The sequence below is a fragment of the Salvelinus namaycush genome, chromosome 37, assembly GCF_016432855.1.
Source record: "Salvelinus namaycush isolate Seneca chromosome 37, SaNama_1.0, whole genome shotgun sequence".
Classification (NCBI taxonomy): domain Eukaryota; kingdom Metazoa; phylum Chordata; class Actinopteri; order Salmoniformes; family Salmonidae; genus Salvelinus; species Salvelinus namaycush.
In genome coordinates, this window is record NC_052343.1 from 14,204,803 (window position 1) to 14,218,129 (window position 13,327).

General features: G+C 43.6%; 1 protein-coding gene across 1 annotated transcript in view; it reads left to right on the plus strand.

Annotated features, from left to right (window-relative positions):
- Positions 1–13,048, plus strand: part of LOC120031526 (protein PTHB1-like) — a 112,936-nt gene extending 99,888 nt beyond the window's left edge. Inside the window, exon 21 of the mRNA XM_038977316.1 lies at positions 12,473–13,048. Within this exon, the coding sequence (XP_038833244.1) occupies positions 12,473–12,690 (218 nt within the window). The 3' untranslated portion in view covers positions 12,691–13,048. The remainder of the gene's footprint in view (positions 1–12,472) is intronic.
- Positions 13,049–13,327: the final 279 nt, after the last annotated feature.

The window sequence follows — 13,327 nt, forward strand, 5'->3', positions numbered from 1 at the left end:
TGCTCCACACTCTCTCAATACGTCCCTGCTCCACACTCTCTCAATACGTCCCTGCTCCACACTCTCTCAATGCGCCCCTGCTCCACACTCTCTCAATACGTCCCTGCTCCACACTCTCTCAATACGTCCCTGCTCCACACTCTCTCAATACGTCCCTGCTCCACACTCTCTCAATACGTCCCTGCTCCACACTCTCTCAATACGTCCCTGCTCCACACTCTCTCAATACGTCCCTGCTCCACACTCTCTCAATACGTCCCTGCTCCACACTCTCTCAATACGTCCCTGCTCCACACTCTCTCAATACGTCCCTGCTCCACACTCTCTCAATACGTCCCTGCTCCACACTCTCTCAATACGTCCCTGCTCCACACTCTCTCAATACGTCCCTGCTCCACACTCTCTCAATACGTCCCTGCTCCACACTCTCTCAATACGTCCCTGCTCCACACTCTCTCAATGCGTCCCTGCTCCACACTCTCTCAATGCGTCCCTGCTCCACACTCTCTCAATGCGTCCCTGCTCCACACTCTCTCAATACGTCCCTGCTCCACACTCTCTCAATACGTCCCTGCTCCACACTCTCTCAATACGTCCCTGCTCCACACTCTCTCAATACGTCCCTGCTCCACACTCTCTCAATACGTCCCTGCTCCACACTCTCTCAATACGTCCCTGCTCCACACTCTCTCAATACGTTCATGGCTGGAAGCCTCGCCGCTCACAGAATGAAATTCTCAACACGATGTAACACAACAAGCTCCTGGGTTTGTAAAAAGTGTAGTCCCTATTATCTGGATTTAAAACGTTTCTGACCAGTAATATAATTGTTCTGATCCGTGAGCCCAATGTTTTCATTCCACCTACCAGCTGATATATATATATAATCTTTTTTTGTGGTGTGTATCCGACCTGACGCAGAACTGTTGTGTGTGTGTGTGTGTGTGTGTGTGTGTGTGTGTGGGTGTGTGTGGTGTGTGTGTGTGTGTCAAGAGTATTGAGCGGACAGGATCCATGTCATCCGGTCTCTTTCCTTTCACTGTTGTTCTGCTGCCAAAACACACACACACACACACACACACAGAGCGAGAGAGTCAGGCGACTCCTGTATGACCAAAGCCCTGTCACTCTTTATGTAAACAGTAATTTGTTACAAACCCCAAAGATGTTGCTTTTTCAATCGGCTGTAAACGCAAAAGTTGTTTACGTTTCCAACAACACCGGCGGCAACAGTCTCCCACGGAGACTGGGCACGCACGCACGCACACACACACACACAAGCCCCACTTCATGGCCTTGCAGTACACCCTATTCCAGGCATTGTATAAAGGTGGATGGGATTTGTAGTTTGTATGAACTTCCCACTACCAATACTGTGTGGGACCTGACAGTTGAAAAAACACATACAGTACACAGACACAAATGTACTGTACTCCCTGATATAGCCTATTTGTGCTTATATTTGTGCCTGAAGGATATACAGAATATTTTCTCTTATGACACACACACATACTTGTAAGATGTGTAGATTCCTGTCTCCGGTACACAGTGAGACCCTCTTATGTCGTTCTCCTCATCGCTCCAGCTCACCCTCTCCTCACCTGACCCTGTGTCTCGCTCTGATGACATCACCTGGGCGGCCTGCTGAGACTCTGGTTATAACAGCTGCTCTTGGCCCTTTCTCTCTCTCTCTCTCACACACACACACACACACACACACACACACACACACACACACACACACACACACACACACGAACACGTGCACACATACACCCTGTCAGCAGCACCTGATGGTATCAGTTCAGTCAGTACTGTTTATCACATGGCCTTCATTACTCAGAACTGTTAGCTTTGCTCTGTCATTAGGTCAAATGTTGGGCTGCTTTACAATATGGCTGTGGATTTGGTGTTGTGGGTATAATGTTGCTCTCTCACTTGTATCTCTCTGTCTCTCTTGTTTACTCTCTCCATGTCTGTCAGTAAGCATAGCTTTAGGTCTTTCTACTTGAGGTTCATCATAGAATGAACTAGATGTTGTGGCCTTCTTGTTTTGTGTGTTTTCACTGTATATCTATTTCAGTGTGTGTATGCATGCATGTGTTTATACATACAGTTGAAGTCGGAAGTTTACATACACCTTAGCCAAATACATTTAAACTCAGTGTTTCACAATTCCTGACATTTAATCCTAGTAAAAATTCTGTATCTTAGGTCAGTTAGGATCACCACTTTATTTTAAGAATGTGAAATCAGCTTTTACTTCTTTCGTCACAATCCCAGTGGGTCAGAAGTTTACATACACTCAATTAGTATTTGGTAGCATTGCCTTATAAAATTGTTTAACTTGGGTCAAACGTTTCGGGAAGCCTTCCACAAGCTTCCCACAATAAGTTGGGTGAATTTTGGCCCATTCCTCCTGACAGAGCTGGTGTAACTGAGTCAGGTTTGTAGACCTCCTTGCTCGCACACGCTTTTTCAGTTCTGCCCACAAATTTTCTATGGGATTGAGGTCAGGGCTTTGTGATGGCCACTCCAATACCTTGACTTTGTTGTCCTTAAGCAACTTTGGAAGTATGCTTGGGGTCATTGTCCATTTGGAAGACCCATTTGCGACCAAGCTTTAACTTCCTGACTGTCTTGAGATGTTGCTTCAATATATCCACATAATTGTCCTCCCTCATGATACCATCTATTTTGTGAAGTGCATCCGTCCCTCCTGCAGCAAAGCTCCCCCACAACATGATGCTGCCACCCCTGTGCTTCACGGTTTGGATGGTGTTCTTCGGCTTGCAAGCATCCCCCTTTTTCCTCCAAAAATAACGATGGTCATTATGGCCAAACAGTTCCATTTTTGTTTCATCAGACCAGAGGACATTTCTCCAAAAAGTACGATCTTTGTCCCCATGTGCAGTTGCAAACCGTAGTCTGACTTTTTATGGTGGTTTTGGAGCAGTGGCTTCTTCCTCGCTGAGCGGCCTTTCAGGTTATGTCGATATAGGACTTGTTTTACTGTGGATATAGATACTTTTGTACCAGTTTCCTCCAGCATCTTCTCAAGGTCCTTTGCTGCTGTTCTGGGATTGATTTGCACTTTTCGCACAAAAGTACGTTCATCTCTAGGAGACAGAACACGTCTCCTTCCTGAGCGGTATGACGGCTGTGTGGTCCCATGGGGTTTATACTTGCGTACTATTGTTTGTACAGATGAACGTGGTACCTTCAGGCGTTTGGAAGGTAGGATGAACCAGACTTGCGGAGGTCTACAATCTATTTTCTGAGGTCTTGGCTGATTTCTTTTGATTTTCCCATGATGTCAAGCAAAAAGGCACTGAGTTTGAAGGTAGGCCTTGAAATACATCCACAGGTACACCTCCAATTGACTCAAATGATGTCAATTAGCCTATCAGAAGCTTCTAAAGCAATGACATAATTTTCTGGAATTCTCCAAGCTGTTTAAAGGCACAGTCAATTTAGTGCATGTAAACTTCTGACCCACTGAAATTGTGATACAGTGAAATAATCTGTCTGTAAACAATTGTTGGAAAAATGACTTGTGTCATGTACAAAGTAGATGTCCTAACCGACTTGCCAAAACTGTAGTTTGTTAACAAGAAATTTGTGGAGTGGTTGAAAAACGAGTTAACCTAAGTGTATGTAAACTTCCGACTTCAACTGTATCTTCTCTCTCCCACCACAGAAGAAGATTGATACCTCTGCGTCTACACACACCACAGTTCCACTTCATGATTTATCACATTTTATATGGAACTTCCAGTCTCCACTCCACACTGGGCAGGAAAAACACAGGCTGGGGAACAAGTCTCCTTTAGGGAACACATTCAACCCCCCATCATGTTTTCACATTAGTCAGAGAACCTATACATGCCCTCTCTCACTCTTTCTTTCTCTCCTTCTCTCTCGCTCTTTCGTTCTCTCTCCTTTCTCACTTTCTCTCTCGCTCTCTTTCTGTCCTCCTCTCGCTCCTTCTCTCTTTCATTCGCTCTCTCCCTCCTTCTTTCTATCTCTCTTTTTCTCTCCTTTTGCTCTCTTCGTTTGCTCTTTCTCTCGTTCTCTCTCACCCTGTCTTTCGTTCTCTCTCTCTTACTTTTAATCTTTCTCTCTCTCCTCTTTTTCTCTCTCTCAAATCAATTTGCTTTATTGGCATGACATAACAATGTACGTATTGCCAAAGCTTACTTTGGAGATTTATAATATTAATCAATATTGTCAACGGGACAACAGTAACAACAATAATCAAGGGTCAAAATAACCATATGTTGAACAATAACAGAGGCATAGAGGACATGTACAGGTTGGTTGGTCTGTCAGACACCGTTCCTCTTCTTATGGCAGGCAGCAATGTAGTTTGCTGCCAATCCACAGCTCTCTGCGTCCTCCCCCAACAGGACAGGTAGCCTATTCTCATTAGAGAGGTCTTTGAAACCTTGAATAAGGGTTTTAAATTTGGTGAAATGACACTCTCTTAATTGTTTAATATTCTTGACATTTTGTCAGGAAAATGCAGCTCTCTCAGCTCTGTTTCTGGTTCTACTGTGGTCTCTCTCTGTGAACTAGTCAAACTCCCCTCTCCCTGCTATGTGTTGAATACATTAGCTACTCGGCTGGAACCAGGCATTTTTGGCAACAGTTCGGAGATCTTGAACGTCCCCCCTCTGAATATATTTGCAGTGGAGAAAAACCATATGTTGTGATAAAGTGAATGCCAGAGGAATGTGATTGTGATGTACTACTGGGGTGCAGGGTTGTTGACGGGATGCTATGCAAGCAGGCTTTGAGGTCTGTGTGTGTGTGTGTGTGTGTGTGTGTGTGTGTGTGTGTGTGTGTGTGTGTGTGTGTGTGTGTGTGTGTGTGTGTGTGTGTGTGTGTGTGTGTGTGTGTGTGTGTGTGATGTGTGAGAGTGATGTGTGAGAGTGATGTGTGAGAGTGATGTGTATGTGTGAGAGTGATGTGTGAGAGTGATGTGTATGTGTGTGAGAGTGTGTGTGTGTGAGAGTGATGTGGGGTGTTGTTGTGTCTGACTGTATTCTGTACATGTATTTAAGTGTGTGTTCTCTCCCAGAATCTCCTCTCCTATCAACGTCTCTAATTAACACTCTAGAAATGGAAGCTTTTCAGTCATAAAATACACCCCCCCCCTTCCAAGTTCCAAGTCCACTGAGAATACCTTTGTTCCAAATATCCTATTCTGTCTTTGGGAGCCATTTCTGACGACGTAAACAGATGTATCTTGTCTTGTGTTTGAAGCCTCCTTTCTCAGCTGTTTTGGGAGGATTTCAGTTATGCCTTGTGGTTAGGAGATCTATTCCAGTAGGACTTAGAGAGGGGAGAGGAAATAGATGTTGAAGTTGAGAGCAGCGCTACTGTCACTGAATGAATGGGGTCTTCTCTGCTAGCTAAAGCACTACTTAATGCTCAACTACTTAAAGCGGTTAGGAATTCCTAGGCTAAACCCCATTTAGAGAGTGCTGTCAATTCAATTTCAATTCAAGGGGCTTTATTGGCATGGGAAACATGTGTTAACATTGCCAAAGCAAGTGAGGTAGCAATACACAAAAGTGAAACAAACAATACAAATTAACAGTAAACATTACACATACAGAAGTTTCAAAACAATAAAGACATTACAAATGTCATATTATATATATATACAGTGTTGTAGCAATGTACGAATGGTTAAAGCACACAGGTTAAAATAAATAGGCATAAATATGGGTTGTATTTACAATGCTGTTTGTTCTTCACTGGTTGCCCTTTTCTTGTGACAACAGGTCACAAATCTTGCTGCTGTGATGGCACACTGTGGAATTTCACCCAGTAGATATGGGAGTTTATCAAAATTGGATTTGTTTTCAAATTCTTTGTGGATCTGTGTAATCTGAGGGAAATATGTGTCTCTAATATGGTCATACATTGGGCAGGAGGTTAGAAAGTGCAGCTCAGTTTCCACCTCATTTTGTGGACAGTGTGCACATAGCCTGTCTTCTCTTGAGAGCCATGTCTGCCTACGGCGGCCTTTCTCAATAGCAAGGCTATGCTCACTGAGTCTGTACATAGTCAAAGCTTTCCTTAGGTTTGGGTCAGTCACAGTGGTCAGGTATTCTGCCACTGTGTACTCTCTGTTTAGGGCCAAATAGCATTCTAGTTTGCTCTGTTTTTTTGTTAATTCTTTCCAATGTGTCAAGTAATTATCTTTTTGTTTTCTCATGATTTGGTTGGGTCTAATTGTGCTGTTGTCCTGGGGCTCTGTGGGGTGTGTTTGTGTTTGTGAACAGAGCCCTAGGACCAGCTTGCTTAGGGGACTCTTCTCCAGGTTCATCTCTCTGTAGGTGATGGCTTTGTTATGGAAGGTTTGGGAATCGCTTCCTTTTAGGTGGTTGTAGAATTTAACGGCTCTTTTCTGGATTTTGATAATTAGTGGGTATCGGCCTAATTCTGCTCTGCATGCATTATTTGGTGTTCTACGTTGTACACGGAGGATATTTTTGCAGAATTCTGCATGCAGAGTCTCAATTTGGTGTTTGCCCCATTTTGTGAAATCTTGGTTGGTGAGCGGACCCCAGACCTCACAACCATAAAGGGCAATGGGCTCTATGACTGATTCAAGTATTTTTAGCCAGATCCTAATTGGTATGTTGAAATTTATGTTCCTTTTGATGGCATAGAATGCCCTTCTTGCCTTGTCTCTCAGATCGTTCACAGCTTTGTGGAAGTTACCTGTGGCGCTGATGTTTAGGCCGAGGTATGTATAGTTTTTTGTGTGCTCTAGGGCAACGGTGTCTAGATGGAATTTGTGGTCCTGGCGACTGGACCTTTTTTGGAACACCATTATTTTGGTCTTACTGAGATTTACTGTCAGGGCCCAGGTCTGACAGAATCTGTGCAGAAGATCTAGGTGCTGCTGTAGGCCCTCCTTGGTTGGTGACAGAAGCACCAGATCATCAGCAAACAGTAGACATTTGACTTCAGATTCTAGTAGGGTGAGACCGGGTGCTGCAGACTGTTCTAGTGCCCGCGCCAATTCGTTGATATATATGTTGAAGAGGGTGGGGCTTAAGCTGCATCCCTGTCTCACCCCACGACCCTGTGTGAAGAAATGTGTGTGTTTTTTGCCAATTTTAACCGCACACTTGTTGTTTGTGTACATGGATTTTATAATGTCGTATGTTTTACCCCCAACACCACTTTCCATCAATTTGTATAGCAGACCCTCATGCCAAATTGAGTCGAAGGCTTTTTTGAAATCAACAAAGCATGAGAAGACTTTGCCTTTGTTTTGGTTTGTTTGGTTGTCAATTAGGGTGTGTAGAGTGAATACATGGTCTGTTGTACGGTAATTTGGTAAAAAGCCAATTTGACATTTGCTCAGTACATTGTGTTCATTGAGGAAATGTACGAGTCTGCTGTTAATGATAATGCAGAGTATTTTACCAAGGTTACTGTTGACGCATATTCCACGGTAGTTATTGGGGTCAAATTTGTCTCCACTTTTGTGGATTGGGGTGATCAGTCCTTGGTTCCAAATATTGGGGAAGATGCCAGAGCTAAGGACGATGTTAAAGAGTTTTAGTATAGCCAATTGGAATTTGTTGTCTGTATATTTGATCATTTCATTAAGGATACCATCAACACCACAGGCCTTTTTGGGTTGGAGGGTTTTTATTTTGTCCTGTAACTCATTCAAGGTAATTGGAGAATCCAGTGGGTTCTGGTAGTCTTTAATAGTTGATTCTAGGATTTGTATTTGATCATGTATATGTTTTTGCTCTTTATTCTTTGTTATAGAGCCAAAAAGATTGGAGAAGTGGTTTACCCATACATCTCCATTTTGGATAGATAATTCTTCGTGTTGTTGTTTGTTTAGTGTTTTCCAATTTTCCCAGAATTGGTTAGAGTCTATGGATTCTTCAATTACATTGAGCTGATTTCTGACATGCTGTTCCTTCTTTTTCCGTAGTGTATTTCTGTATTGTTTTAGTGATTCACCATAGTGAAGGCGTAGACTCAGGTTTTCCGGGTCTCTATGTTTTTGGTTGGACAGGTTTCTCAATTTATTTCTTAGATTTTTGCATTCTTCATCAAACCATTTGTCATTGTTGTTCATTTTCTTCGGTTTTCTATTTGAGATTTTTAGATTTGATAGGGAAGCTGAGAGGTCAAATATACTGTTAAGATTTTCTACTGCCAAGTTTACACCTTCACTATTGCAGTGGAACGTTTTAACCAGGAAGTTGTCTAAAAGGGATTGGATTTGCTGTTGCCTAATTGTTTTTTGGTAGGTTTCCAAACTGCATTCCTTCCATCTATAGCATTTCTTAATGTTACTCAGTTCCTTTGGCTTTGATGCCTCATGATTGAGTATTGCTCTGTTCAAGTAGACTGTAATTTTGCTGTGATCTGATAGGGGTGTCAGTGGGCTGACTGTGAACGCTCTGAGAGACTCTGGGTTGAGGTCAGTGATAAAGTAGTCTACAGTGCTACTGCCAAGAGATGAGCTATAGGTGTACCTACCATAGGAGTCCCCTCGAAGCCTACCATTGACTATGTACATACCCAGCGTGCGACAGAGCTGCAGGAGTTGTGACCCGTTTTTGTTGGTTATGTTGTCATAGTTGTGTCTAGGGGGGCATATGGGGGAGGGAATGCTGTCACCTGCAGGCAGGTGTTTGTCCCCCTGTGTGCTGAGGGTGTCAGGTTCGTGTCCAGTTCTGGCATTTAGGTCGCCACAGACTAATACATGTCCCTGGGCCTGGAAATGATTGATTTCCCCCTCCAGGATGGAGAAGCTGTCTTCATTAAAGTATGGGGATTCTAGTGGGGGGATATAGGTAGCACACAGGAGGACATTTTTCTCTGTTAAGATAATTTCCTTTTGAATTTCTAGCCAAATGTAAAATGTTCCTGTTTTGATTAATTTAATGGAGTGAGTTAGGTCTGCTCTATACCAAATTAGCATTCCCCCTGAGTCCCTTCCCTGTTTCACACCTGGTAGTTTGGTGGATGGGACTACCAGCTCTCTGTAACCTAGAGGGCAAAGGTAGATCAGGTGTCTGTTTGATTTACAGCTGTTTGATTTTTAACTTCAAAACCAGGAAGTGCACTTTTGGGCAGGGGAGAAAGAGGGACTTCTAGAGATCATATCACAAGCAAACAATCTGCAAGATTTGAGACCAAACCACAACCAAATGATCTTCTGAACCACGACACTACACAACGGTCTAACACATTCAAACCACAACCAACGGTGGTTTGGTGCATGCTCTAGTTCTTTTGACCACAACCAAATGGTTCCGTAGATGTAACCATAAAATAAAACCTTCTACTGAAATTGAACAGCAACAACGGTCCAGTAGGAAATTGAACATAATGTAGACCAAACCACGACCAACTGTTTCAGAACAGAGACCAAACCACGACCAACTGTTTTAGAACAGAGACCAAACCAAACCACGACCAACTGTTTTAGAACAGAGACCAAACCAAACCACGACCAACTGTTTTAGAACAGAGACCAAACCAAACCACGACCAACTGTTTCAGAACAGAGACCAAACCAAACCACGACCAACTGTTTTAGAACAGAGACCAAACTAAACCACGACCAACCGTTTTAGAACAGAGACCAAACCAAACCACGACCAACCGTTTTAGAACAGAGACCAAACCAAACCACGACCAACCGTTTTAGAACAGAGACCAAACCAAACCACGACCAACTGTTTCAGAACAGAGACCAAACCAAACCACGACCAACTGTTTCAGAACAGAGACCAAACCAAACCACGACCAACCGTTTTAGAACAGAGACCAAACCAAACCACGACCAACCGTTTTAGAACAGAGACCAAACCAAACCACGACCAACCGTTTTAGAACAGAGACCAAACCAAACCACGACCAACCGTTTTAGAACAGAGACCAAACTAAACCAACACCAACCGTTCCAGCAGTTCCATCCTATCTATTTGCTCTTCTAACTACAATCACATGCCTTACTGGAAGAGACCAAACTCGACCACATACAGACAGTACAGCAGTTTGGACCATAACTAACCCGGTCTCCCAGACCAAAACATCTTTCATATCCCAGTATATGTGACAGTGTGCAGCTCCATACAACAGTCTGAGAGAGGGCTGCCTGGCTTGTCTCCCCACCTAAAGAGCTCCGTTTCAGGCTAAAGGTGGCCCAGAGGTTGGGGCCCTTTCCTTAACATGTGTTGATGTATGGCTGGGCAGAGGTTGACACACACACACACACAAACACTACCCTTGTCCCCACATATGACCCCTCTCTCTCTGCACACACACACTACACTTGTTCACACACCGCCACTGTCCGAAATTGCAAAAAGACAAGCTTAGAAAAACACCTGCCCAATTAAAGGCTGTCGTATCCATTTTCAAACAAGCCAATGGCCAGGAAGAGGTAAAAAAACTGAGGCTGCCTGTTGCCTTTCAGCTCGGAGTAACCCCATGGGCCATCCCGGCCAATTGGCCTCATTAAACAGAACAAGATTGGCTTTATAGCATAGGATAAACATTAGACAGGGATTGGGGTCATCTGCCAAGAGGTATAAGGTATTTTAAATACACACACACATATGAACGCTTGCATACTTAACCACATACCCAGACTAACACACACACGTTCACACACACCACTGCCAGCTCAGACGGTGTGTTTTGAGGATGTAAAATGAAAGTGGCATGAAAAATGAAACAAGCCCTTGGGATTGGGGGTTAGACGGAGAGGTGGGGGAGGTAGAGCGGGGAGGAGAGGCGAGGCGAGAGGGAGAGACAAGGGGTCTGATTCATAGACCCTAGGAGGTCCCTAATTCCCGTTCATCCTTGGTATTGAAGAGCCGATAGATACTCTTGGAGGGGGTCTCACTCTGACACCCCCAGCGCACACAACACATAGGCAACACCTACATGTCCACATACATACAAACACATTCCATACACACACACACACACACACACACAATAATATTGACATTTGTAGGCCCTGGTAGAAAAGGAAGTTCTTACATAACCACATCTGATAATTTACTGAGACTTTGTCACTTGAAAAAGGGCAGCTAAAGATCAACAGTTTTATTACACATTTGATACATTTTGATACAACTTGATATTCCAGAGAAAGATTTTACACACAGGTTTGAGTTGTGTATGTACATTTAGTGTACAAAACATTTTGAATTGCATCCCCTTTTGCCCTCAGAACAGCCTCAATTCATCGGGGTATGGACTACAAGGTGTTGAAAGCGTTCCACAGGGATGCTGGCCCATGTTAACTCCAATGCGTCCCACAGTTGTGTCAAGTTAGCTGGATGTCCTTTAGGTGGTGAACCATTCTTGATACACACAGGAAACTGTTGAGTGTGAAAAACTCAGCAGCGTTGCAGTTCTTGACACACTCAAACCGGTGCACCTGGCACCTACTGCCATACCCCATTCAAAGCCACTTAAATATTTTGTCTTTCCCTTTCACCCTCTCAATGGCACACATACACAATCCACACATACACAATCCACATACACAAGATCATAATAATTATAAAGCAAATTACGGACTCGTAAATAAGAAAATACTTATTTTCCACCATAATTTGCAAATAAATTCATTAAAAATCCTACAGTGTGATTTTCTGGATTTTTTTTTCTCATTTTGTCTGTCATAGTTGAAGTGTACCTATGATGAAAATTACAGGCCTCATCTTTTTAAGTGGGAGAACTTGCACAATTGGTGACTGACTAAATACTTTTTTGCCCCACTGTACCTACACGTACGCTACGGTCACAAGACGCAGGCCTCCTTATTGTCCCTAGAATTTCTCAGGCAACAGCTGGAGGCAGGGTTTTCTCCTATAAAGCTATATTTTTATGGAATGGTCTGCCTATCCATGTGAGAGATAGAGACTTGGTTTCGACCTTTAAGTCTTTACTGAAGACTCATCTCTTCAGTAGGTCCTATGATTGAGTGTAGTCTGGCCCAAGAGTGCGAAGGTGAACGGCAAGGCACTGGAGTGATGAACCTGGCCCTGTCTCTGCCTGGCCACCGCTCAGAGACTAGTTCTTCTCCAGGTAACTTCCTAGGTTCCTGCCTTTCTAGGGAGCCACCGGGCTTCTGCATTGCTTGCTGTTTTGGATTTTTAGCCTGGGTTCCTGTTTAAGCACTTTGTGACATCTGCTGATGTAAAAAGGTATTTATAAATACATTTGATTTGATGTCTCAAGGCTTAATAATCCCCTTCATCTAAGCTGATTGAAGTGGATTTAGCAAGTGACATCAATAATGGATCAAGTCTTTCACTTGGAATCACCTGGTCAGTCTATGTCATGGAAAGAGCATCATGTAAATAATGTTTTGTGCACTCATTGTATATCTCATGATGGGATTCAGTCTCTGTGATTGGCTGTTGATCATGCTCTTCTTCCTGTAACTCAGGGGGCTGTGAGCCAATCGCGGAGGCTGTTGCGGACTTGGAGGAGCCACCCCTGCAACAGGAGTCTGCCGCCAAGTTCATCAAAAAGAAACAGCCATCCAAGAAAGTCAAGTCCAAGACAGGTATGTCAAGGGATGGACACATACAAACTCAGACCCTGGGTGTGGAAAGCTCATCCTTAGCTTGTGATTCACCCTTCTTTAGCTCGTACTGTATATGACTGGTCTCATGTCTGCTGGGGCTGTTCTTATGCTGTGTTCAGATCGGGCTGATGCTGGTCTCATATTAGGCTCGATGTCTCTCTCTCTCTCTTTCCTCTCTTCCATCTCCTCCCTCCATCCCTCCCTCCCTGATTGGCTCTAATAGCTGGCGAATTGCAATTTTACTGGTCATTATCAAAGTTTAGATTTTGGGGGGGTGCTTCAAATAGTTTTTTAATCGAATGAATTAAAGCTGTAGTTGGACTGACTGCTGTAACTGAGGAGGAAAAGGCACAGTGTTTTCCACCCTCAGAACGGGACGTTTTTTTCTGTTTGATTTCCAAACATAATTTGTCTTGACCCATTTTGTGTGTGTCTCAGATAAACAATCATCAGTCGTAGACAGACAGAAGGGAATTCCGCATTAAATTCCCATGTTGAGGAAATATACTTAATTGAATAAATGAATGCAACAGACTGACAGCTCCTTCTGTAGCTGATGGATGTGAGAGGAGACTGCTGCACACACTGCACTGCTCTCCCCACTTAGACACTCCTGGTTTGAATTGAGCACAACTCCATGTTTGTCTTTTCTAAGATGACGTTGGATGGCTTTGAGGAGCACTAAACATGAGTGGTTGGAAGTGAGCAGATGTG